Source organism: Panulirus ornatus, chromosome 68, assembly GCF_036320965.1.
Source record: "Panulirus ornatus isolate Po-2019 chromosome 68, ASM3632096v1, whole genome shotgun sequence".
NCBI classification, from domain to species: domain Eukaryota; kingdom Metazoa; phylum Arthropoda; class Malacostraca; order Decapoda; family Palinuridae; genus Panulirus; species Panulirus ornatus.
This window is the reverse complement of record NC_092291.1, coordinates 3576740-3602475: the sequence shown is the minus strand read 5'-3', so window position 1 is coordinate 3602475 and position 25736 is coordinate 3576740. Positions and strand designations below refer to the sequence as shown.

Sequence of the window (25736 nt, the reverse complement as noted above, 5' to 3'; positions counted from 1 at the left end):
TTGAAGAATGTATGTGAGAAATACTTAGAAAAGCAAATGGATTTGTATGTAGCATTTATGGATCTGGAGAAGGCATATGATAGAGTTGATAGAGATGCTCTGTGGAAGGTATTAAGAATATATGGTGTGGGAGGAAAGTTGTTAGAAGCAGTGAAAAGTTTTTATCGAGGATGTAAGGCATGTGTACGTGTAGGAAGAGAGGAAAGTGATTGGTTCTCAGTGAATGTAGGTTTGCGGCAGGGGTGTGTGATGTCTCCATGGTTGTTTAATTTGTTTATGGATGGGGTTGTTAGGGAGGTAAATGCAAGAGTTTTGGAAAGAGGGGCAAGTATGAAGTCTGTTGGGGATGAGAGAGCTTGGGAAGTGAGTCAGTTGTTGTTCGCTGATGATACAGCGCTGGTGGCTGATTCATGTGAGAAACTGCAGAAGCTGGTGACTGAGTTTGGTAAAGTGTGTGAAAGAAGAAAGTTAAGAGTAAATGTGAATAAGAGCAAGGTTATTAGGTACAGTAGGGTTGAGGGTCAAGTCAATTGGGAGGTGAGTTTGAATGGAGAAAAACTGGAGGAAGTGAAGTGTTTTAGATATCTGGGAGTGGATCTGGCAGCGGATGGAACCATGGAAGCGGAAGTGGATCATAGGGTGGGGGAGGGGGCGAAAATTCTGGGGGTCCTTGAAGAATGTGTGGAAGTCGAGAACATTATCTCGGAAAGCAAAAATGGGTATGTTTGAAGGAATAGTGGTTCCAACAATGTTGTATGGTTGCGAGGCGTGGGCTATGGATAGAGTTGTGCGCAGGAGGATGGATGTGCTGGAAATGAGATGTTTGAGGACAATGTGTGGTGTGAGGTGGTTTGATCGAGTGAGTAACGTAAGGGTAAGAGAGATGTGTGGAAATAAAAAGAGCGTGGTTGAGAGAGCAGAAGAGGGTGTTTTGAAATGGTTTGGGCACATGGAGAGAATGAGTGAGGAAAGATTGACCAAGAGGATATATGTGTCGGAGGTGGAGGGAACGAGGAGAAGAGGGAGACCAAATTGGAGGTGGAAAGATGGAGTGAAAAAGATTTTGTGTGATCGGGGCCTGAACATGCAGGAGGGTGAAAGGAGGGCAAGAATAGAGTGATTGGAGCGATGTGGTATACAGGGGTTGACGTGCTGTCAGTGGATTGAATCAAGGCATGTGAAGCGTCTGGGGTAAACCATGGAAAGCTGTGTAGGTATGTATATTTGCGTGTGTGGACGTGTGTATATACATGTGTATGGGGGGGGGTTGGGCCATTTCTTTCGTCTGTTTCCTTGCGCTACCTCGCAAACGCGGGAGACAGCGACAAAGTATAAAAAAAAAAAAAAAAAAATATATATATATATATATATATATATATATATATATATATATATATATATATATATATATATATATATATATATATATATATTGGAAAGGATCACAATTTTGCGCATGATCAAGATATTCCTATGAGTCCACGAGGAAAATGAAACACGAAAAGTTCCCAAGTGCACTTTCATGTAATAATCACATCATCAGGGGAGGCACAAGAGAGGAATATAACAGTCAGTTGATATAAGGCTAAGGCTAACACTGTTGTGATTTTAGATATAAGTAAGTATTTATCTAAAATGAATGATCTTGTAAATGATAACACAACATATTCTAAACTTAGTAAAAATCCATTAGAAGCAGTTAATTCTCACTTCAATAAAGAAATGAAGTTGTTGTTGAAAGGTAACATTTCTCTTATCAAAAATTTGTCATCTTTGTCCCCTTCATTGCCATATATGTATGGACTTATCAAAACACATAAACAAAATTTTCCAGCAAGACCTATAGTGAGTACAGTAGGCTCCATCACATATAAATTATCAAAATGGTTAGTTTCCTTATTAAGCCCTTTAGTAGGTAAGGTATCAAATTCTAATATCATGAACAATGTACATTTAGTCAACAAGCTAAACAATATCAACATTAATTTTGATTTCAAACTAGTTAGCTTTGATGTTTCCTCACTTTTCACTAAAGTTCCAGTTGATGACGTTTTAGAATATTTATTTGATGTCTTGGATGATATTCAATTACCTGTTTCAAAGTCTAATTTTATTGAACTGATAAAATTGTGTATAAAAGACTGTGTATTTCAATTTAATGGAGATTATTATGCTCAAAAATTTGGTATGGCAATGGGTAACCCTCTTTCACCTTTACTTAGTAATCTTTATATGGAATTTTTTGAAACAAAATTACTAAAGGATATCTTACCTTCTAATGCAATTTGGTTTAGGTATGTAGATGATGTTCTTTGTGTTTGGCCAATAGATGAAAATTTACAAAAATTTCTCCCCTTACATAACAATTTAGTACCTTCCATCAAATTTACTGTAGAAAATGAAAATAATGGTATGTTACCATTTTTAGATTGCATGATCCATACAAAGGAAACAAGTTTAAGTTTAGCATATACAGAAAACCCACCAATGTATGCTCATATATCCATTATTACTCATCTCAACATGACAGAGTTAAATTATCATCATTTCAATCTATGTTCCTAAGGGCATTACGTATTTGCAGTCCAGAGTTATATTCTATTGGATCTGAGTTAAAGTACCCTAGATCTTTCATTGATACATCCCTTAAGTTAGCAAAGAAATCATTTTATAGAGTTGAGCCCAAACCTCCCATTAACACCAAGAATCTTTTAGTTCTCCCTTTTAATAATAATTTCACTTTGCTTCCCATGTTGCTTAAATCCTTTAATGTAAATGTTGCCTTTAGCAACAATAATACTATAAAGAATATCTTAATCAGGAATTCACCAGAAAATTCTCTTGGTTGCATCTATAAAGTTCCTTGTGGAAACTGTGATAAATTTTATGTTGGTCAGACTGGTAAGGATCTTTCTGTTAGACTTAAGCAACATAAATATAGTATAAGAACGGGACAGGAATCAAATGCCTTGTTTAATCATGTTAAAAACTATGATCATTGTATTGACTGGAGTAACGCCATCTCAGTTGTTAACTCTAACTCTATCACCAAGAGAAATATCATTGAATCTTCTATTATTAAATACACAAAGAATTATAATCTTAATATTAGTGATGGTCTGTACAAATTAGATAACTTTATTGTTGATAAGATTTGTAAAATGATAAGTTTATGAATGCTCGTTGTATGTTTTGGACAATCACATGTTTACCAAATGGCATCCTAGCTTCGTCTCTTCGATGTATATCAACTGACTCTTATATTCCTCTCTTGTGTCTCCCATGATGATGTGATTATTACACGAAAGTGCACTTGGGAACTTTTCGTGTTTCATTTTCCTCGTGGACTCATAGGAATATATATATATATATATATATATATATATATATATATATATATATATATATATATATATATATATATATATATATATTCCCTCAGAGGCCCAGTCCTCTGTTCTTAACGCTACCTTGCTAACGCGGGAAATGGCAAATAGTTTGAAAGAAATATATATATATATATATATATATATATATATATATATATATATATATATATATATATATATATATATATATATATTTTTTTTTTTTTTTGCTTTGTCGCTGTCTCCCGCGTTTGCGAGGTAGCGCAAGGAAACAGACGAAAGAAATGGCCCAACCCACCCCCATACACATGTATATACATACGTCCACACACGCAAATATACATACCTACACAGCTTTCCATGGTTTACCCCAGACGCTTCACATGCCTTGATTCAATCCACTGACAGCACGTCAACCCCGGTATACCACATCGCTCCAATTCACTCTATCCCTTGCCCTCCTTTCACCCTCCTGCATGTTCAGGCCCCAATCACACAAAATCTTTTTCACTCCATCTTTCCACCTCCAATTTGGTCTCCCTCTTCTCCTCGTTCCCTCCACCTCCGACACATATATTCTCTTGGTCAATCTTTCCTCACTCATTTTCTCCATGTGCCCAAACCATTTCAAAACACCCTCTTCTGCTCTCTCAACCATGCTCTTTTTATTTCCACACATCTCTCTTACCCTTACGTTTCTTACTCGATCAAACCACCTCACACCACATATTGTCCTCAAACATCTCATTTCCAGCACATCCATCCTCCTGCGCACAACTCTATCCATAGCCCACGTCTCGCAACCATACAACATTGTTGGAACCACTATTCCTTCAAACATACCCATTTTTGCTTTCCGAGATAATGTTCTCGACTTCCACACATTCTTCAAGGCTCCCAGAATTTTCGCCCCCTCCCCTACCCTATGATCCACTTCCGCTTCCATGGTTCCATCCGCTGCCAGATCCACTCCCAGATATCTAAAACACTTCACTTCCTCCAGTTTTTCTCCATTCAAACTCACCTCCCAATTGACTTGACCCTCAACCCTACTGTACCTAATAACCTTGCTCTTATTCACATTTACTCTTAACTTTCTTCTTTCACACACTTTACCAAACTCAGTCACCAGCTTCTGCAGTTTCTCACATGAATCAGCCACAAGCGCTGTATCATCAGTGAACAACAAATGACTCACTTCCCAAGCTCTCTCATCCCCAACAGACTTCATACTTGCCCCTCTTTCCAAAACTCTTGCATTCACCTCCCTAACAACCCCATCCATAAACAAATTAAACAACCATGGAGACATCACACATCCCTGCCGCAAACCTACATTCACTGAGAACCAATCACTTTCCTCTCTTCCTACACGTACACATGCCTTACATCCTCGATAAAACTTTTCACTGCTTCTAACAACTTGCCTCCCACACCATATATTCTTAATACCTTCCACAGAGCATCTCTATCAACTCTATCATATGCCTTCTCCAGATCCATAAATGCTACATACAAATCCATTTGCTTTTCTAAGTATTTCTCAGAAGAGAAGAGAGAGGCATTTGGACAATTTTTGCAGGGAAAAAATGAAATTGAGTGGGAGATGTATAAAAGAAAGAGACAGGAGGTCAAGAGAAAGGTGCAAGAGGAGAAAAAAAGGGCAAATGAGAGTTGGGGTGAGAGAGTATCATTAAATTTTAGGGAGAATAAAAAGATGTTCTGGAAGGAGGTAAATAAAGTGCGTAAGACAAGGGAGCAAATGGGAACTTCAGTGAAGGGCGCAAATGGGGAGGTGATAACAAGTAGTGGTGATGTGAGAAGGAGATGTAGTGAGTATTTTCAAGGTTTGTTGAATGTGTTTGATGATAGAGTGGCAGATATAGGGTGTTTTGGTCGAGGTGGTGTGCAAAGTGAGAGGGTTAGGGAAGATGATTGGGTAAACAGAGAAGAGGTAGTAAAAGCTTTGCGGAAGATGAAAGCCGGCAAGGCAGCAGGTTTGGATGGTATTGCAGTGGAATTTATTAAAAAAGGGGGTGACTGTATTGTTGACTGGTTGGTAAGGTTATTTAATGTATGTATGACTCATGGTGAGGTGCCTGAGGATTGGCGGAATGCGTGCATAGTGCCATTGTACAAAGGCAAAGGGGATAAGAGTGAGTGCTCAAATTACAGAGGTATAAGTTTGTTGAGTATTCCTGGTAAATTATATGGGAGGATATTGATTGAGAGGGTGAAGGCATGTACAGAGCATCAGATTGGGGAAGAGCAGTGTGGTTTCAGAAGTGGTAGAGGATGTGTGGATCAGGTGTTTGCTTTGAAGAATGTATGTGAGAAAATTATATATATATGTATATATATTATATATATATGTATATATATATATATATATATATATATATATATATATATACTATATATATATATATATACACTACCTCGCTGGCGCGGGAGGCAGCGGCAGGGCAAAGTGAATAAATAGATAAATATATATAGGGGAGAAAGAATACTTCCCACGTATTCCCTGCATGTCGTAGAAGGCGACTAAAAGGGAAGGGAGCGGGGGGGCTGGAAATCCTCCCCTCTCATTTCTTTTTAAATTTTCCAAAAGAAGGAACAGAGAAGGGGGCCATATGAGGATATTCCCTCAAAGGCCCAGTCCTCTGTTCTTAACGCTACCTCGCTAATGCGGGAAATGGCGAATAGTATGAAAAAAAAAAAATATATATATATATATATATATATATATATATATATATATATATATATAGCGTTAAGAACAGAGGACTGGGCCTTTGAGGGAATATCCTTACCTGGCCCCCTTCTCTGTTCCTTCTTTTGGAAAATTAAAAAAAAATGAGAGGGGAGGATTTCCAGCCCCCCGCTCCCATATATATATATATATATATATATATATATATATATATATATATATATATATATATATATTTTTTTTTTTTTTTTTTTTTATACTTTGTCGCTGTCTCCCGCGTCTGCGAGGTAGCGCAAGGAAACAGACGAAAGAAATGGCCCAACCCCCCCCCCCCATACACATGTACATACACATGTCCACACACGTGTATACATACCTACACAGCTTTCCATGGTCCACCCCAGACGCCTCACATGCCTTGATTCACTCCACTGACAGCACGTCAACCCCTGTATACCACATCGCTCCAATTCACTCTATTCCTTGCCCTCCTTACACCCTCCTGCATGTTCAGGCCCCGATCACACAAAATCTTTTTCACTCCATCTTTCCACCTCCAATTTGGTCTCCCTCTTCTCCTCGTTCCCTCCACCTCCGACACATATATCCTCTTGGTCAATCTTTCCTCACTCATTCTCTCCATGTGCCCAAACCATTTCAAAACACCCTCTTCTGCTCTCTCAACCACGCTCTTTTTATTTCCACACATCTCTCTTACCCTTACGTTACTTACTCGATCAAACCACCTCACACCACACATTGTCCTCAAACATCTCATTTCCAGCACATCCATCCTCCTGCGCACAACTCTATCCATAGCCCACGCCTCGCAACCATACAACATTGTTGGAACCACTATTCCTTCAAACATACCCATTTTTGCTTTCCGAGATAATGTTCTCGACTTCCACACATTTTTCAAGGCTCCCAAAATTTTCGCCCCCTCCCCCACCCTATGATCCACTTCCGCTTCCATGGTTCCATCCGCTGACAGATCCACTCCCAGATATCTAAAACACTTCACTTCCTCCAGTTTTTCTCCATTCAAACTTACCTCCCAATTGACTTGACCCTCAACCCTACTGTACCTAATAACCTTGCTCTTATTCACATTTACTCTTAACTTTCTTCTTCCACACACTTTACCAAACTCAGTCACCAGCTTCTGCAGTTTCTCACATGAATCAGCCACCAGCGCTGTATCATCAGCGAACAACAACTGACTCACTTCCCAGGCTCTCTCATCCCCAACAGACTTCATACTTGCCCCTCTTTCCAGGACTCTTGCATTCACCTCCCTAACAACCCCATCCATAAACAAATTAAACAACCATATATATATATATATATCTATATCCTCCCCTCTCATTTTTTTTTAATTTTCCAAAAGAAGGAACAGAGAATCGGGCCAGGTGAGGGTATTCCCTCAAAGGCCCAGGCCTCTGTTCTTAACGCTACCTCGCTAATGCGGGAAATGGCGAATAGTTTGAAAGAAAAGAAAAAGAATATATATATATATATATATATATATATTCTCCATTCAAACTTACCTCCCAATTGACTTGACCCTCAACCCTACTGTACCTAATAACCTTGCTCTTATTCACATTTACTCTTAACTTTCTTCTTTCACACACTTTACCAAACTCAGTCACCAGCTTCTGCAGTTTCGCACATGAATCAGCCACCAGCGCTGTATCATCAGCGAACAACAACTGACTCACTTCCCAAGCTCTCTCATCCACAACAGACTTCATACTTGCCCCTCTTTCCAAAACTCTTGCATTCACCTCCCTAACAACACCCTCCTGCATATTCAGGCACGATCACTCAAAATCTTTTTCACTCCATCTTTCCACCTCCAATTTGTCTCCCACTTCCCCTCGTTCCCTCCACCTCCAACACATATATCCTCTTGGTCAGTTTTTCCTCACTCATTCTCTCCATGTGACCAAACCATTTCAAAACACCTTGTGCTCTCTCAACCACGCTCTTTTTATTACCACACATCTCTCTTACCCTTACATTACTTACTCGATCAAACCACCTCACACCACATATTGTCCTCAAACATCTCATTTCCAGCACATCCAGCCTCCTCACACAACTCTATCTATAGCCCATGCCTCGCAATCATATAACATTGTTGGAACCACTATTCCTTCAAACATACCCATTTTTGCTTTCCGAGATAATGTTCTTGACTTCCACACATTCTTCAACGCTCCCAGAATTTTTGCCCCCTCCCCCACCCTATGATTCACTTTCACTTCTATGGTTCCATCCGCCGCCAAATCCACTCCCAGATACCTAAAACACTTCACTTCCTCCAGTTTTTCTCCATTCAAACTTACCTCCCAACTGACTTGTCCCTCAGCCCTACTGTACCTAATAACCTTACTCTTATTCACATAGTATTTACAATTATCTTTCTTTTATACTGAATGTGCCCAAAGCTAATAACCTGTAACTAATAAACAAATTTCTATTACAAATTCACTGGAATCAACTTAGGTAACTTAAAGGTAAGCAGGGAAAAAGCCTAAATTAGGCTACACTGTAAACTACTCAATAAGATACATAACTTAATTTTTTCCATTACCTCGACCTAATGTGTCCCCATCCTTCTTAAACAAGGATGGAACTTCATTATAAATGATGAAATAATGAAAAGACAATATGACAAAGAACATGCACATTACTTACCACCTTCGCTTGATTATTTGGTAATGACCATCTAGTGACCCATCATCACAGTCATCATCTCCCTCTTCTTCTTCCTCTGATGCTGAAACTTCATGACCAACTGAATCGTGGCTGGAGTCTAGCTCACTGGATGCTACCATATCAGAATTCCTATTCAGAATATCTGGATCAATACTGGAGTGTCTCTCTTCTTCATCTGCCTCATTAGTGTTATTAGAGGATTGACTCTGTGACATTCCCTCTAACTTTGACTGACCAATATCCATTGGTGTTGATTCAGAAAAGTCATTTTCAGGAATAGAGTGCTCAAATCTCATGAGAGGTCCATGTTTTACTTGTCTATAACCATTTGGCAGTGCTTTTTTATCCGCTAGTACTCTCTCAATTGCATCCCATTTGTCACCAAGTTGATGGAGAATATCCACATCATCCTCATTATTGTTGAGGATTTGAAGAGTTTCTTCAATAGTAAATTCTTGTCTACCCTCACTCAATTTAGCTACAACAGGATCAGCTAATGGAAAATTCTTATTAGAATCATTGGAATCTGTTGAGGTGAAACGTCGGTACTGCTGTCTGGGGCAATGTTCACAGCAGGGGCTTTGTTCTGGGATTGTGTTACCATTTGGACTTGTTTCAAGGACAGTATGTCCACAGGGCGGGTTGCTACCTCCACCTGTATCTCTCTCTTCTTGCTGAAGAGGCAGGGTAGATGGCTTGTGTGGCCCTGGTGTCTTTACAGGAGATGTATCTGTTTCACTCATATCCATATGGTCTGTTTGGGTGCCTGAGTCCACCAATATAGGAACTCTTTCTTGACTTGGACTTAAACTGTACCCCTGTTGTTAAAATGAAATAAGTCTGGTAATTACATTATAATATATTTTCCAATGCAGTAAGTCTTGACAAAAGATGATGCCAAGTATTTCATTATATACAGCTTCAGTATGATTTGTCAATACTAATGAATAATACAAATATTTTACTCAAACTATAGCACAATAATTTCTAATTTCCAAAATTTAGAATATATTTTGATATTAAAGTAACAAAAGAATCAATGCCCACAAAATGACCGTTTACACAACAAAACTGATATACACTGATTCTTCTCTGACCATCTACTTGTTTTGATTACACATGCCCAAAAACACCTTAAGCATGCACCCATATACTTAAAAGAAGAAAAAAAAAAGGAAAGCAAACTGGCCAGCATTCGCACAGTATACAGACACCAAGCTCCAAGTATTCACCTTAGATATCTGCCCATCCTCTTATCAAACCATTTCACATTTCATCAACAATGACAACCAAGGAATCATAAAAAACATACCTTAAGGGCATAGACAGCAATATAACCTAAACTTCTCCATCTAATTGTAGACATTATATAGCAAAGAAACACACACAGACAAAATCCACTCCCCACCAACAGAGACCATAAAGCAAAGCCAAACTCTGAACAATACCATCATCAATCTATTGAATGGATAACAAAAAGGTAACTGGCATGCACTTCTTGACACTACAGACCAAAAAACCTACAGCAACAAACTCTGGATAAAAGTAAAGAAAACTTCACACATCCCATACCACCACAGCACCCATGTGTGAAGCACTAACCCAAAACAACATTCCCTCTCTCCTAAAGAACGCTAAGTACTTGTGAAACACTACTCAAAAATGATTCACAAGCAAATAGTAAATAAATAAATGGAAGAGCTACAAAGAACTACACAAACTTCACCCAGAAACAAATGCTTAGCCACCCTTCATACCTTCAAACATTCAAAATGCAATTAACACCTTAAAGAACTTCCTTGCAACTGGCCCCAATAACACATCAAATTTCCAAATAAAACAGTTTGGTCAAAATACAAGCCAAGCACTCCTGGCTACACAAAATCCTAACACCTGAAACCTTCCCAACATAGTACCAATTCTGAAACCATCCAAGTCCCTTTATTCCTCCTACTCCTGTCACCCAATGTTGCTATTTTCATCAACAGCCAAACTCCTCGAAAAACTATATAAGCAAGATGTCCCTCTTTCCCACAAAGCAGTTTTCAGCCCTTTACTGCACTGCATAAGAACCATACAAAACACATCCTTGATGGCTTTAGCCAGCCTCAACCCCCCTCCCACACTGTACCAGTGGCAGTATTCAGGAAAAAAGCATTTGACATTGTTCCCTGAGACATCCTTATCCAAAAGATACTTGATACAACCCTATACAAAAATGACAAGAAGAGATTAACCAATTTCATAGCCGGCCAGAGGGCTTGACCTGTGAACCCCTCAAGAGTCTTCCAAGGAGTTCCCCAAAAAGCAATTCTTTCTCCAGCCTTCTTCAGTCTCTCCCTACATGACCTTCCAATTTCCCCTACAAACCTCTCACATGACCTAACAATTACATCACATGACAATACCCTCGTAACATGCAACATAACATCGCACAACTAAAATACTGGCTTACAAAAATGAGAATGTCTGCATTCCCATAAAAATCAACTGTCACCCTATTAATCCTGGACAGACAAATCCAAGCTATACCCTCTTAAAACCTTGAATGTTGACTGTCATTCAACAGAACTTAAACCATACAAGGTGACATGTATAATACACACATGACATTTACTCCCCACACCACAAACATCAACACAAAGGCCACAAATAACTGAACACTGTCAGAACACTTGCTGGCATCTTTTATGAATGGTTCATGTGTTCCACCATCAACTATGCTTCACCTACCTAGTCATCCACTCTCTCAAAAGCAATTATAACAAAACTACAAACCACAGAAAACATTTACTGGCCACCTAGTAACCACATACACTCAACTCCTGCACAATGAAACAAAGATTCTCTCAGTACAATCTCATTTCAATATGCTCAAAGCACAATTCTTTGCAACAGCCCTGGGCTCCTTCCATCCAAACCATAATACAATCAACCATCAATCTTCTAGCAGAAACAAAAATCCTTACCCCTGCAATGACTAAGCACATACACACAATAATGAAATGACAAGCATTGAACAACTGCCCCCACAAGGCAGCCTTAAATTCTATCCCACCAGAGATACACCATCATAAACCATACTCCCCAGATATACAAGTTACAATTTTTTTTCAGTTGTAACACTACAAACACGCGTTCAACATAAGACTTATCATGCCCGAGGACCCAAAGACCTTTCCTTGGTTTCCCCTGAATGCTTTGTATGCCCTAGTTCAGCCCACTGACAGCAAATTGACCCCTGTAAGCCACATCACTCCAATTCACTTTATCCCTTGCACACCTTACACTCTCTTGTATGTTCAAGCCCTGAAAACTAAAAGCATCTTTCACTCCATCTTTCCACCTCGTCCTTGGATTCCCCCCTTACCTTGTTCCCTTGGCTTCACATATGTATACCCTCTTTGTCAACACCTCCATCCTCTCCATGTGACCAAGGCAAACAATTTCAACACATTCTCTTCACCTATCAAACAAACTCCTCTCACCATCACGTCTATTCCCCTCACACCACACATTATCCTCATCCCTACCACAGCACATATTGTCCTCATACATTCCATTTACAAAACATCAACCCTCTTCCATACTTTGTCATCCAGGGGCCCATGCCTTGTAACCATGCAATACCAATGGGACTATTATACCATCATATATAGCCATCTTTGCCCTCTCTTTCCACACATTCTTCAAATCTATCCAGAGCATTCACCTACTCATCCAACATACGGCTCACTTTAGCCCCTTGGTTCCATTCATTACCATGTCCAAGGTTAATAAAACATTCCACTTCATCTACATTCTCTCCATTCAAACTCTCACTCCAGCTAAACTGTCTCTCTCCAGTGCTAAATCTAATAACCTTCCTTTTAATCAAACTTACACTTAATTTTCTCCTTTTAGACACTCCTAAACTTGTAGAAATGCCCTGCAGTCCCTCAATCAAATATACCATCAATGCTGTGTCATCAGCAATGAGTACCTGATTCACCTCCAAGAGACTGCAAACACACACACACAACACAGATATACATAATTCTTTCTTTTCAGACTTGTTCACCATTTCCTGCATCCTCAGGTAGCACCAAGAAGAGACAAAGAACAGCCTCATTTGCCCACATCCACTTTCTAGCTGTCACATATAATGTATCAAAACCAGAGCCTCCTATCGACATTTAAGCCCCATAGACCCTAGCCATAGTTTCCTCTGACTACTTCATATGTGATTCAGCTCACTGACAACACACCTCTCCCTGTATACCACATCACTCTTAATTTGCTTTATCCTATGTACAACTCACACCCTCCTGCATATTCAGGTCCTGATACCTCAAAGCATCCTTTATTCCATCATTTTATCCTCAGTCTATTCCTTCAATCCATCATTTCATCTTATCCTCAGTCCATCCATCTTTTCTGTTCCCTCCACTGCTAGCATATATGCCCTCTTAATTACTATCTTCTCAATCATCCTCTCCTTATGTCCAAACCATTTCAGCACACTTCCTCAGCTCTCTCAACCACACTTGTCTTACTGCCATATCTCTCTCTTCCCCGATCACTTCTAACTCAATCATCCTTCCTCACACCACCTACCATCCTCCAGCATTGCATTTCAAACTCCTCTACTCTCTTCCTTACATTTTTATCAAGATCCATCCCTCATATCTATGCAACACTGTCAAAACAACTATACCATCAAATATACCCATCTTTTGCCCTCTTTCAACATGCTCCTCAGTGCACAGAGAACTTTAGCCCCCTCAACTAACCTATGGTTCACTTCAGCTCCTATGATTATATATGCTGTCTTGGCCACTCTCAGATATCTAAAATACCTCACTTCCCTAAGGTTCTTTCCATTCCACACATCTGATCTGTCTCCCATACTAAACTTAAAAATCCTTCTGTCTCCCATACTAAACTTAGGAATCTTCTGTCTCCCATACTAAACTTAGGAACCTTAATTTTATTCACATTGCCCTCAACTTTCTCCTCTCACATACACACTTAAATTCAGACACAAACTTCAGTAGATTCTCATTTGAATCTGCCACAAGAGTTGTCATTGGCAACTAGTAATTGACACACCTACCCAAATCCATCCCCAACAGACTGGAGACCCACCACTCTCCAAGAGCTTCCATTTAATTCCCTTATAGCACTGTCAATTAACAAATTAAACAGCCATGATGACATCACACACCCTTCCTGCAGACCCACCTTGGCTAGGAACCACTCACCCTCCTTACTTCCTGTCAAACACACCTTACTTTCTTGATAGAACCTCCTCATTGTTTCTTGCAGCTTTCCTCTCACAATATATATTTGTCACCCCTTCCACAAGGGATCCCTATTGACCATATAATATGCCTTCTCAAGATCTATAAATTTCACACACAAATCCCTCTCTTTCTCTAAGTATTCTCTAAACAAATACTTCAAAGTAAACACATGTTCCACACATCCTCTACCACTCCTGAAGCCACACTGTCTGAGCATGTGTGTGTGTGTGTGTGTGTGTGTGTGTGTGTGTGTATGAAAATAAATATTCAGATACATATCTATGAAGCTAAAAAAAACTTACTCTTCTGTCTGCCACTGTACAATGCCTAGGACTAGTTGCCGAGCTGACATATGCCACAACACCCCCATGACTTTTGTTGCGCTGATGGCGAGAACGTCGTCGTCCTGACCCTGACCCTCCTCGCACAATATCTGGCTCTTGGTGAGTTGACTCTGTTGTTGCTCCTCCAGTGTGAGATGGAGAAGAAATGCGAGCATGGTTCTGTGTAACATGGAGGGAGGAGGGACGAGTTGTGGATAGTGGTAAGTTATTTGTTCCCATTTCTATGTACAGAGGTTTCTTGGAGCGGTTCTGTTGGTGAAAGAAGGCTCTAAGTTATGAAAATAATTAAACAAAAAAAAATTTATATGATAATAGGCAAGAAAAAATACATGGTACAGGAAGATTTCTGAATTTATTCAGAAAGAACCACTAGCATGAGACTAGGCTACAATTATTCTTCATGAAAGTTCTCATTTTTGGTTAAAGTCTTACAGAGGCTTCACTGTTGATTTGCTAAATATTCTCTAACTCCATACAATACTCTTTAGGACTGGTGTCTCCCTAATTTTGTTCTATCTTTTATATTTCCCCTTTCATCCCTTTATTTTCCCCATGAAGAAGCCATTATTCTTTACACACATTAAACATTAATTTCAAACTTACAAGTACTATGCAGAAGATAGTAAAAAGATTATCTGTAGGCTGATATACTGCAATATTACCATGTATAATATTCTGAATCTAGATCAATCTGGTTTTACATTACCATTAAGTAACATTCTAGACCTAAACAGCTTCTTTCTTATCTGTGTCAATGACTCACCGCTACTCATCCCAACATTTCAAACCTATACTTGTACTATTTTGTTCTCTCACAAGGAACCCACAATTCTAAATAATATCAAGATATCAAATAAGGAAATTGACTGGATTACTCTGAAGCTTAAATCTTTATATCAACAACAGTATAACAAACTATTGTAGAGGGAGGTGAATACAAGTTTGTTTTTCTAAGATGGCAAGAATAAGCTAAAGAACTAATATGAGATCATGATTACAAAGATGTGCTTACTGATACTGGAGGAATAATGATACAGCAGGAATAAAGGTAAGGAATGGGAGAAATAGGTGAAAGGGAGAGGAAAACATTACAAAAAAGGAAGCAAGAATATCAATAAGCTTTTAAAATATAGATATGTTGGAAGCAGAGGTGAGACAGTAAATAGTGAAGTGAAACTATAGTGGATGGATCTGAAAAGTGCATGGAAGCATGGAAAAGTGGTCAGGTATGAGATGCTTGGAATATGGCTGTAATTAGAACAGATGCAGAAAAGGCCTCATTTGCTTACAATTAATCTTTAGCAATTACATAAAATGATAAGAACATGATAAAAGCTAGAAGCTTCCCCATGTGAGTCCCAAACCCCTTAGACCTCTAACTCACATTTAAAGATAAATGTAAACCCTAAATTCAAGAACTACCTAAAATGCTGTACCAGAACCCATATTCACTTGACAACAAAAATATATTTGATATTCTTCATGTAAGGTGAAGCTAGTGTTAACATACCACAACATAAAATGACTTGTGGTCAGGAATAACCTATCAAAAAAATCAAAATACTCAAGACTGTAGGAATATGTAAAAGAAACATAAAAAAACATTGTACCAACTTCTCTTTTTATTATTTTTTTTTATTTTGCTTTGTCGCTGTCTCCCGCAATTGCGAGGTAGCACAAGGAAACAGATGAAAGAAATGGCCCAACCCACCCCCATACACATGTATATACATACACGTCCACACACGCAAATATACATACCTATACATCTCAATGTACACATATATATACACACACAGACATATACATATATACACATGTACATAATTCATACTGTCTGCCTTTATTTATTCCCTTCGCCACCTCGCCACACATGGAATAACATCCCCCTCCCCCCTCATGTGTGCGAGGTAGCGCTAGGAAAAGACAACAAAGGCCCCATTCATTCACACTCAGTCTCTAGCTGTCATGTAATAATACCCGAAACCACAGCTCCCTTTCCACATCCAGGCCCCACACAACTTTCCATGGTTTACCCCAGATGTTTCACACGCCTTGATTCAATCCATTGATAGCACGTCGACCCCAGTATACCACATCGATCCAATTCACTCTATTCCTTGCCCGCCCTTCACCCTCCTGCATGTTCAAGCCCCGATCACTCAAAATCTTTTTCACTCCATCTTTCCACCTCCAATTTGGTCTCCCACTTCTCCTCATTCCCTCCACCTCCGACACATATATCCTCTTGGTCAATCTTTCCTCACTCATTCTCTCCATGTGCCCAAACCATTTCAAAACACCCTCTTCTGCTCTCTCAACCACGCTCTTTTCATTTCCACACATCTCTCTTACCCTTACGTTACTTACTCGATCAAACCACCTCACACCACACATTGTCCTCAAACATCTCATTTCCAGCACATCCACCCTCCTGCGCACAACTCTATCCATAGCCCACGCCTCGCAAACATACAACATTATTGGAACCACTATTCCTTCACACAGCCATTTTTGCTTTCCGAGATAATGTTCTCGACTTCCAAACATTCTTCAAGGCTCCCAGGATTTTCGCCCCTCCCCCACCCTATGATTCACTTCCGCTTCCATGGTTCCATCCACTGACAGATCCACTCCCAGATATCTAAAACACTTTACTTCCTCCAGTTTTTCTCCATTCAAACTTACCTTCCAATTGACTTGACCCTCAACCCTACTCTACCTAATAACCTTGCTCTTATTCACATTTACTCTTAACTTTCTTCTTTCACATACTTTACCAAACTCAGTCACCAGCTTCTGCAGTTTCTCACATGAATCAGCCACCAGCGCTGTATCATCAGCGAACAACAACTGACTCACTTCCCAAGCTCTCTCATCCACAACAGACTGCATACTTGCCCTCTTTCCAAAACTCTTGCATTCACCTCCATAACAACCCCATCCACAAACAAATTAAACAACCAAATAACATTTCAATAACCTACACTTAATAACTGATGTTCATAGTTTTCCTCAAGATCAAGCTGGATTTTAAATGTATCTTTAATAAAAATCATTTATCTAATTAATCATCACATCAGTTCTTAAAATGAAGTCAGATTTTGCATCTGTATATAAAAACTAAACTTTTGGTTTTGATCATTGGCACTCCTTTTGTTAAACTGGGCAGGATTTTTATCACACTCAGTAGGATAACTCTTATTGATAAGAATTAGACGAGGAAACAGTTACACTATTTCACCATGTCTCTACTCTTACAACTGCAGTCTACAGATGCATGACAGTGATTATCTAAAATTCTAGTAAAACTTAACCTTTTTCATATACTCTTACAATGGCCTAGTTGCATGAACAATACATATTTCAATGTGTGATCTGGATATGAATTTTCTTATTCATCTAGAATATGTAAATGTTAATGCTTCACATAAATGTAGTATAAATGTATTATTACAAACAGAACTAAACTCTGAAGGTATAGAGCATAAATAAAACAATACTTACTGAACTTAACTTGGAAGGTGAGGGTATACTAGACTGACCCTCAGGACTAGTTGGGTTGGAGGAGGTAAATTGGCACCCTTTACGGGACTGGAGACGTTCTTGGGCCTTGATCAGAGGCCGTACTATCCTTCGTTTACCTTTGTGGATTTGATTTGCGTGTTCACGCCTGGAAGAGGACCTGCATCTTTATTGACTGAATCTTCTTCAATTCTCTTATTTATATATATTTTGAATGGAATGTTAGTCCAAAATATATTATAAAGATGGATAAAATATTTGATACCAATACTCACCATGCTTAAATAACTCACTTCAACTCTGGCATTATTTCAGCATAAATTTCAAAAGTTTTCACCTTTGTAAAACATCATCATAAAACCTGATTATCCATGCTACATTTTTGCCCATAGTGCTGCTCAACACATTAAAATACACTCCTCTACATTATGTTCCCTGTTTTCTTTCTCATACTTAACTACCAGCTACTACAATTCATAGACAGCACAGAAACACTGGCAACTTGAGTATTAGTTATTTTGATGTCCGTTTTTCTCATTCCACTTCTAAGTCATATGAAGTTAACCTTTAAAAATTATGGAAGTTACCCTTTAATGATTTTCCCAATTCATACAATCCTTCTTCTTTTATGAAGCAAGTCTTTCACAAGAAAAATGAGCAACAACTTTTTCTCAAGGAAGAAAACCAACTTGTATTCTATCCCTATCTATTAGTGAGTTCTTTGCTTTTAATCAACTTTGGTTACTTCCAGCTATTTTCTTTACCAATGTCCCTTAATTCATACAACCAATACCAACACATCCCTTTCTCAGTACGTATCTCATCATGCTCAATACACATACCAAGGAGTATTTTTCCTTTGAGTTATAGAAAAGGGCCACAGGGATTTTTTTTTTGAGCTGTAAATTCATTTTTTTCTTTATGTTACTTGAGATGGCATAGCCAACTGAGGCACTAATCAAGGCCATCCCATTAATGCCATATTTCTATAATATCTAATATATTATACTTTGTCGCTGTCTCCCGCGTTAGCAAGGTAGCGCAAGGAAACAGACAAAAGAATGGCCCAACCCACCCACATATATATACATAAACGCCCACACACGCACATATACATACCTATACATTTCAACGTATACATACATATACATACACAGACATATACATATATACAAATGTACATATTCATACTTGCTGCCTTCATCCATTCCCATTGCCACCCTCCCAAACATGAAATGGCATCCCCCTCCCCCACGCACACGCAAGGTAGTGCTAGGAAAAGACAACAAAGGCCACATTCGTTCACACTCAATCTCTAGCTGTCATGTATAATGCACCAAAACCACAGCTCCCTTTCCATATCCAGGCCCCACAAAACTTAACATGGTTTACCCAAGATGCTTCACATGCCCTGGTTCAATCCATTGACAGCACATAGACCCAGGTATACCACATTGTTCTAAGTCACTATTCTTTGCACGCCTTTCACCCTCCTGTATGTTCAGGCTCCAATCGCTCAAAATCTTTTTCACTCCATCCTTCCACCTCTAATTTGGTCTCCCACTTCTCCTCGTTCCCTCCACCTCTGACACATATACCCTCTTTGTCAATCTTTCCTCACTCATTCTCTCCATGTTACCAAACCATTTCAATACACCCTCTCCTGCTCTCTCAACCACGCTCTTTTTATTACCACACACCTCTCTTACCCTTTCATTACTTACTCAATCAGACCACTTCACACCACATACTGTCCTCAAACATCTCATTTCCAACACATCCACCCTACTCCGCACAACCCTATCTATGGTTCACGCCTCGCAACCATATAACATTGTTGGAACCACTATTCCTTCAAACATACCCATTTTTGCTAGCTGAAATGACATTCTCATCTTCCAAGCATTCTTCAATGCTCCTAGAACCTTCACCCTCTCCCCCACCTTGTGACTATTTCCACTTCCATGGTTCCATCCACTCCCAGATATCTAAAACACTTCACTTCCTCCAGTTTTTCTCCATTCAAACTTACCTCCCAATCGACTTGTCCCTCAACCCTGCTGAACCTAATAACCTTGCTCTTATTCACATTTACTCTCAGCTTTCTTCTTTCACACACTTTACCAAACTCAGTCACCAGCTTCGGCAGTTTCTCACATGAATCAGCCACCAGGCTGTGTCATCAGCGAACAACAAGTGACTCACTTCCCAAGCCCTCTCATCCACAACAGACTGCATACTTGCCCCTCTCTCCAAAACTCTTGCATTCACCTCCCTAACAACCCCATCCACAAACAATTTAAACAAACATGGAGACATCTCTTCCTACTTGTACACATGCCTTACATCCTCGATAAAAACTTTTCGCTGCTTCTAGCAACTTACCTCCCACACCACATACTCTTAACACCTTTCACAAAGCATCTCTATGAACCCTATCATATGGCTTCTCAAGATCCATAGATGCTACATACAAATCCATCTCTTTTTCTAAGCAAACACCTGATCTACACATCCTCTACCACTTCTGAAACCACATTGCTCTTCCCCAATCTGATGTTCAGTACATGCCTTCACCCTCTCAATCAATACCCTCCCATATAATTTCCTAGGAATACTCAACAAACTTATACCTCTGTAACTTGAACACTCACCTTTATCCCCTTTGCCTTTGTACAATGGCACTATGCATACATTCAGCCAATCCTCAGGCACTTCAACAGGAACCATACATACAATGAATATCCTTACCATCAGTCAACAACATAGTCACCTCCTTTTATAATGAATTCCACTGCAATACCATCCAAACCCGCCATTCTCCCAGACCCTCTCACTTCGCACACCACCTCGACCAAAACACTCTATATCTGCCACTCTATCATCAAACACATCTAACAAACCTTCAAAATGCTCACTCCATCTCCTCACCTCACCACTATGTGTTATTACCTCCTCTTTAGCCCCCTTCATCAATGTTCCCAATAGTTCTCTTGTCTTACGCACTTTATTTACCTCCTTCCATAACATCTTTTTAATCAACCTAAAATTTATCGATACTCTCTCACTCCAACTCTCATTTGCCCTCTTTTTCACCTCTTGCATCTTTCTCTTGACCTCCTGCCTCTTTCTTTATACATCTCCCAGTCATTTGCACTATTTCCCTGCAAAAATTGTGCAAATGCCTCTCTCTTCTCTTTCATTAACAATCTTACTTCATCCCATCACTCATTACCCTTTCTAATCTGCCCAACTCCCACCTTTCTCATGCCACAGTCATCTTTTGAACAAGCCATCACTGCTTCCCTAAATGCATCCCATTCCTCCCTCACTCCCCTTACGTCATCTGCTCTCACCTTTTTACATTCTGCATTCCATCTTTCCTGGTACTTCCTCACACAAGTCTCCTTTCCAAGCTCACATACTCTCACCAATCTTTTCACCCCAACATTCTCTCTTCTTTTCTGAAAACCTATACAAACCTTCACCTTCGCCTCCACAAGATGATCAGATATCCCTCCAGTTTCACCTCTCAGCACATTAACATCCAAAAGTCTCTTTAACATGCCTATCAATTAACACGTAATCCAATAATGCTCTCTGGCCATCTCTCCTACTTACATAGGTATACTCATGTATATCTCTCTTTTTAAATCAGGTATTCCCAATCACCAGTCCTTTTTCAGCACACAAATCTACAAGCTCTTCACCATTTCCATTTACAAATGTGAACTCCAATTATACCCTTAACTGCCACATTACTCACCTTTGCATTCATATCACCCATCAATATAACCCGGTCTCATGCATCAAAGTTGCAAACATACTCACTCAGCTGCTCCCAAAACACTTGCCTCTCATAATCTTTCTTCTCCTGACCAGGTGCATAGGCACCAATCTCTCTCATCCACTTTCAGTTTTATCCATATTAATCTAGAGTTTACTTTCTTACACTCTATCACATACTTCCACAACTCCTGCTCCAAGAGTAGTGCTACTCCTTCCTTTCCTCTTGTCCTCTCACCAACCCCTGACTTTACTCCCAAGACATTCCCAAACCACTCTTCCCTTTACCCTTGAGCTTTATTTCACTCGGAGCCAAAACATCCAGGTTCCTTTCCTGAAACATATTACCTATCTCTCCTTTTTTGTTATCTTGGTTACATCCACACATATTTCAACACCCCAATCTGAGCCTTCGAGCAGCATGAGCACTCCCCGCATGACTCCTTCTTCTGTTTCCCCTTTTAGAAAGTTAAAATGCAGGAGGGGAGGGTTTCTAGCCCCCCACTCCTGTCCCCTTTAGTCACCTTCTATGATACGCGGGAATGCGTGGGAAGTATTCTTTCTCCCCTATCCCCAGGGATAATATATATATATATATATATATATATATATATATATATATATATATATATATATATATAGGAAGAGAGGAAAGTGATTGGTTCTCAGTGAATGTAGGTTTGCGGCAGGGGTGTGTGATGTCTCCATGGGTGTTTAATTTGTTTATGGATGGGGTTGTTAGGGAGGTGAGTGCAAGAGTTTTGGAAAGAAGGGCAAGTATGAAGTCTGTTGGGGATGAGAGAGCTTGGGAAGTGAGTCAGTTGTTGTTCACTGATGATACAGCGCTGGTGGCTGATTCATGTGAGAAACTGCAGAAGCTGGTGACTGAGTTTGGTAAAGTGTGTGAAAAAAGAAAGTTAAGAGTAAATGTGAATAAGAGCAAGGTTATAAGGTACAGTAGGGTTGAGGGTCAAGTCAATTGGGAGGTAAGTTTGAATGGAGAAAAACTGGAGGAAGTAAAGTGCTTTAGATATCTGGGAGTGGATCTGGCAGCGGATGGAACCATGGAAGCGGAATTGGATCATAGGGTGGGGGAGGGGGCGAAAATCCTGGGAGCCTTGAAGAATGTGTGGAAGTCGAGAACATAATCTCGGAAAGCAAAAATGGCTGTTTGAAGGAAAAGTGGTTCCAACAATGTTGTATGGTTGCGAGGCGTGGGCTATGGATAGAGTTGTGCGCAGGAGGATGGATGTGCTGGAAATGAGATGTTTGAGGACAATGTGTGATGTGAGGTGGTTTGATCGAGTAAGTAACGTAAGGGTAAGAGAGATGTGTGGAAATAAAAAGAGCGTGGTTGAGAGAGCAGAAGAGGGTGTTTTGAAATGGTTTGGGCACATGGAGAGAATGAGTGAGGAAAGACTGACCAAGAGGATATATGTGTCCGAGGTGGAGGGAACAAGGAGAAGTGGGGGACCAAATCGATGTGGTATACCGGGGTTGACGTGCTGTCAGTGGATTGAATCAGGGCATGTGAAGCGTCTGGGGTAAACCATGGAAAGCTGTGTAGGTATGTATATTTGCGTGTGTGGACGTATGTATATACATGTGTATAGGGGTGGGTTGGGCCATTTCTTTCGTCTGTTTTCTTGCGCTACCTCACAAACGCGGGAGACAGCGACAAAGCAAAAAAAAAAAAATATATATATATATATATATATATATATATATATATATATATATATATATATATATATGGATGGGGTTGTTAGGGAGGTGGATGCAAGAGTTTTGGAAAGAGGGGCAAGTATGAAGTCTGTTGTGGATGAGAGAGCTTGGGAAGTGAGTCAGTTGTTGTTCGCTGATGATACAGCGCTGGTGGCTGATTCATGTGAGAAACTGCACAAGCTGGTGACTGAGTTTGGTAAAGTGTAATAAGAAGAAAGTTAAGAGTAAATGTGAATAAGAGCAAGGTTATTAGGTACAGTAGGGTTGAGGGTCAAGTCAATTGGGAGGTAAGTTTGAATGGAGAAAAACTGGAGGAAGTAAAGTGTTTTAGATACCTGAGAGTGGATCTGGCAGCGGATGGAACCATGGAAGCAGAAGTGAATCATAGGGTGGGGGAGGGGGCGAAAATCCTGGGAGCCTTGAAGAATGTGTGGAAGTCGAGAACATTATCTCGGAAAGCAAAAATGGGTATGTTTGAAGGAATAGTGGTTCCAACAATGTTGTACGGTTGCGAGAAGTGGGCTATGGATAGAGTTGTGCACAGGAGGGTGGATGTGCTGGAAATGAGATGTTTGAGGACAATGTGTGGTGTGAAGTGGTTTGATCGCGTAAGTAATGTAAGGGTAACAGAGATGTGTGGAAATAAAAAGAGCGTGGTTGAGAGAGCAGAAGAGGGTGTTTTGAAATGGTTTGGGCACATGGAGAGAATGAGTGAGGAAAGACTGACAAAGAGGATATATGTGTCAGAGGTGGAGGGAACGAGGAGAAGTGGGAGACCAAACTGGAGGTGGAAAGATGGAGTGAAAAAGATTTTGAGTGATCGGGGCATGAACATGCAGGAGGGTGAAAGGCGGGCAAGGAATAGAGTGAATTGGATCAATGTGGTATACCAGGGTTGACGTGCTGTCAGTGGATTGAATCAGGGCATGTGAAGCATCTGGGGTAAACCATGGAAAGTTGTGTGGGGCCTGGATGTGGAAAGGGAGCTGTGGTTTCGGGCATTATTGCATGACAGTTAGAGACTGAGTGTGAACGAATGGGGCCTTTGTTGTCTTTTCCTAGCGCTACCTCGCACACATGAGGGGGGAGGGGGATGGTATTCCATGTGTGGCGAGGTGGCGATGGGAATGAATAAAGGCAGTGTGAATTGTGTGCATGGGTATATATGTATGTGTCTGTGTATGTATATATATGTGTACATTGAGATGTATAGGTATGTATATTTGCGTGTGTGGACGTGTATGTATACACATGTGTATGGGGGTGAGTTGGGCCATTTCTTTCGTCTGTTTCCTTGCACTACCTCGCAAACGTGGGAGACAGCAACAAAGCAAAATACAAAAAAAAAAAATAAATATATATAAACAGAGAAGAGGTAGTAAAAGCTTTGCGGAAGATGAAAGCCAGCAAGGCAGCGGGTTTGGATGGTATTGCAGTGGACTTTATTAAAAAAGGGGGTGACTGTATTGATAACTGGTTGGGAAGGTTATTTAATGTATGTATGATTCATGGTGAGGTGCCTGAGGATTGGCGGAATGCATGCATAGTGCCATTGTACAAAGGCAAAGGGGATAAGAGTGAGTGCTCAAATTACAGAGGTATAAGTTTGTTGAGTATTCCTGGTAAATTATATGGGAGGGTATTGATTGAGAGGGTGAAGGCATGTACAGAGCATCAGATTGGGGAAGAGCAGTGTGGTTTCAGAAGTGGTAGAGGATGTGTGGATCAGGTGTTTGCTTTGAAGAATGTATGTGAGAAATACTTAGAAAAGCAAATGGATTTGTATGTAGCATTTATGGATCTGGAGAAGGCATATGATAGAGTTGATAGAGATGCTCTGTGGAAGGTATTAAGAATATATGGTGTGTGAGGCAAGTTGTTAGAAGCAGCGAAAAGTTTTTATCGAGGATGTAGGGCATGTGTACGTGTAGGAAGAGAGGAAAGTGACTGGTTCTCAGTGAATGTAGGTTTGCGGCAGGGGTGTGTGATATCTCCATGGTTGTTTAATTTGTTTATGGATGGGGTTGTTAGGGAGGTGAATGCAAGAGTTTTGGAAAGAGGGGCAAGTATGAAGTCTGTTGGGGATGAGAGAGCTTGGGAAGTGAGTCAGTTGTTGTTCGCTGATGATACAGCGCTTGTGGCTGATTCATGTGAGAAACTGCACAAGCTGGTGACTGAGTTTGGTAAAGTATGTGAAAGAAGAAAGTTAAGAGTAAATGTGAATAAGAGCAAGGTTATTAGGTACAGTAGGGTTGAGTGTCAA

General features: G+C 40.0%; 1 protein-coding gene across 14 annotated transcripts in view; it reads right to left on the bottom strand.

Annotated features, from left to right (window-relative positions):
• Positions 1 to 25736, bottom strand: part of wnd (Mitogen-activated protein kinase kinase kinase 13 wallenda) — a 436263-nt gene that overhangs the window by 29818 nt on the left and 380709 nt on the right. For 11 of the 14 annotated variants that reach the window (XM_071659719.1, XM_071659722.1, XM_071659720.1 and 8 more), the window contains 3 exons: positions 17945 to 18122; positions 14396 to 14686; positions 8788 to 9626 (listed from right to left, as the gene is read on the bottom strand). In XM_071659719.1, coding sequence (XP_071515820.1) covers positions 8788 to 9626; positions 14396 to 14686; positions 17945 to 18122 — 1308 coding nt within the window. The remainder of the gene's footprint in view (positions 1 to 8787; positions 9627 to 14395; positions 14687 to 17944; positions 18123 to 25736) is intronic. The other 3 variants (XM_071659723.1, XM_071659716.1, XM_071659728.1) reach the window with 1 other exon arrangement.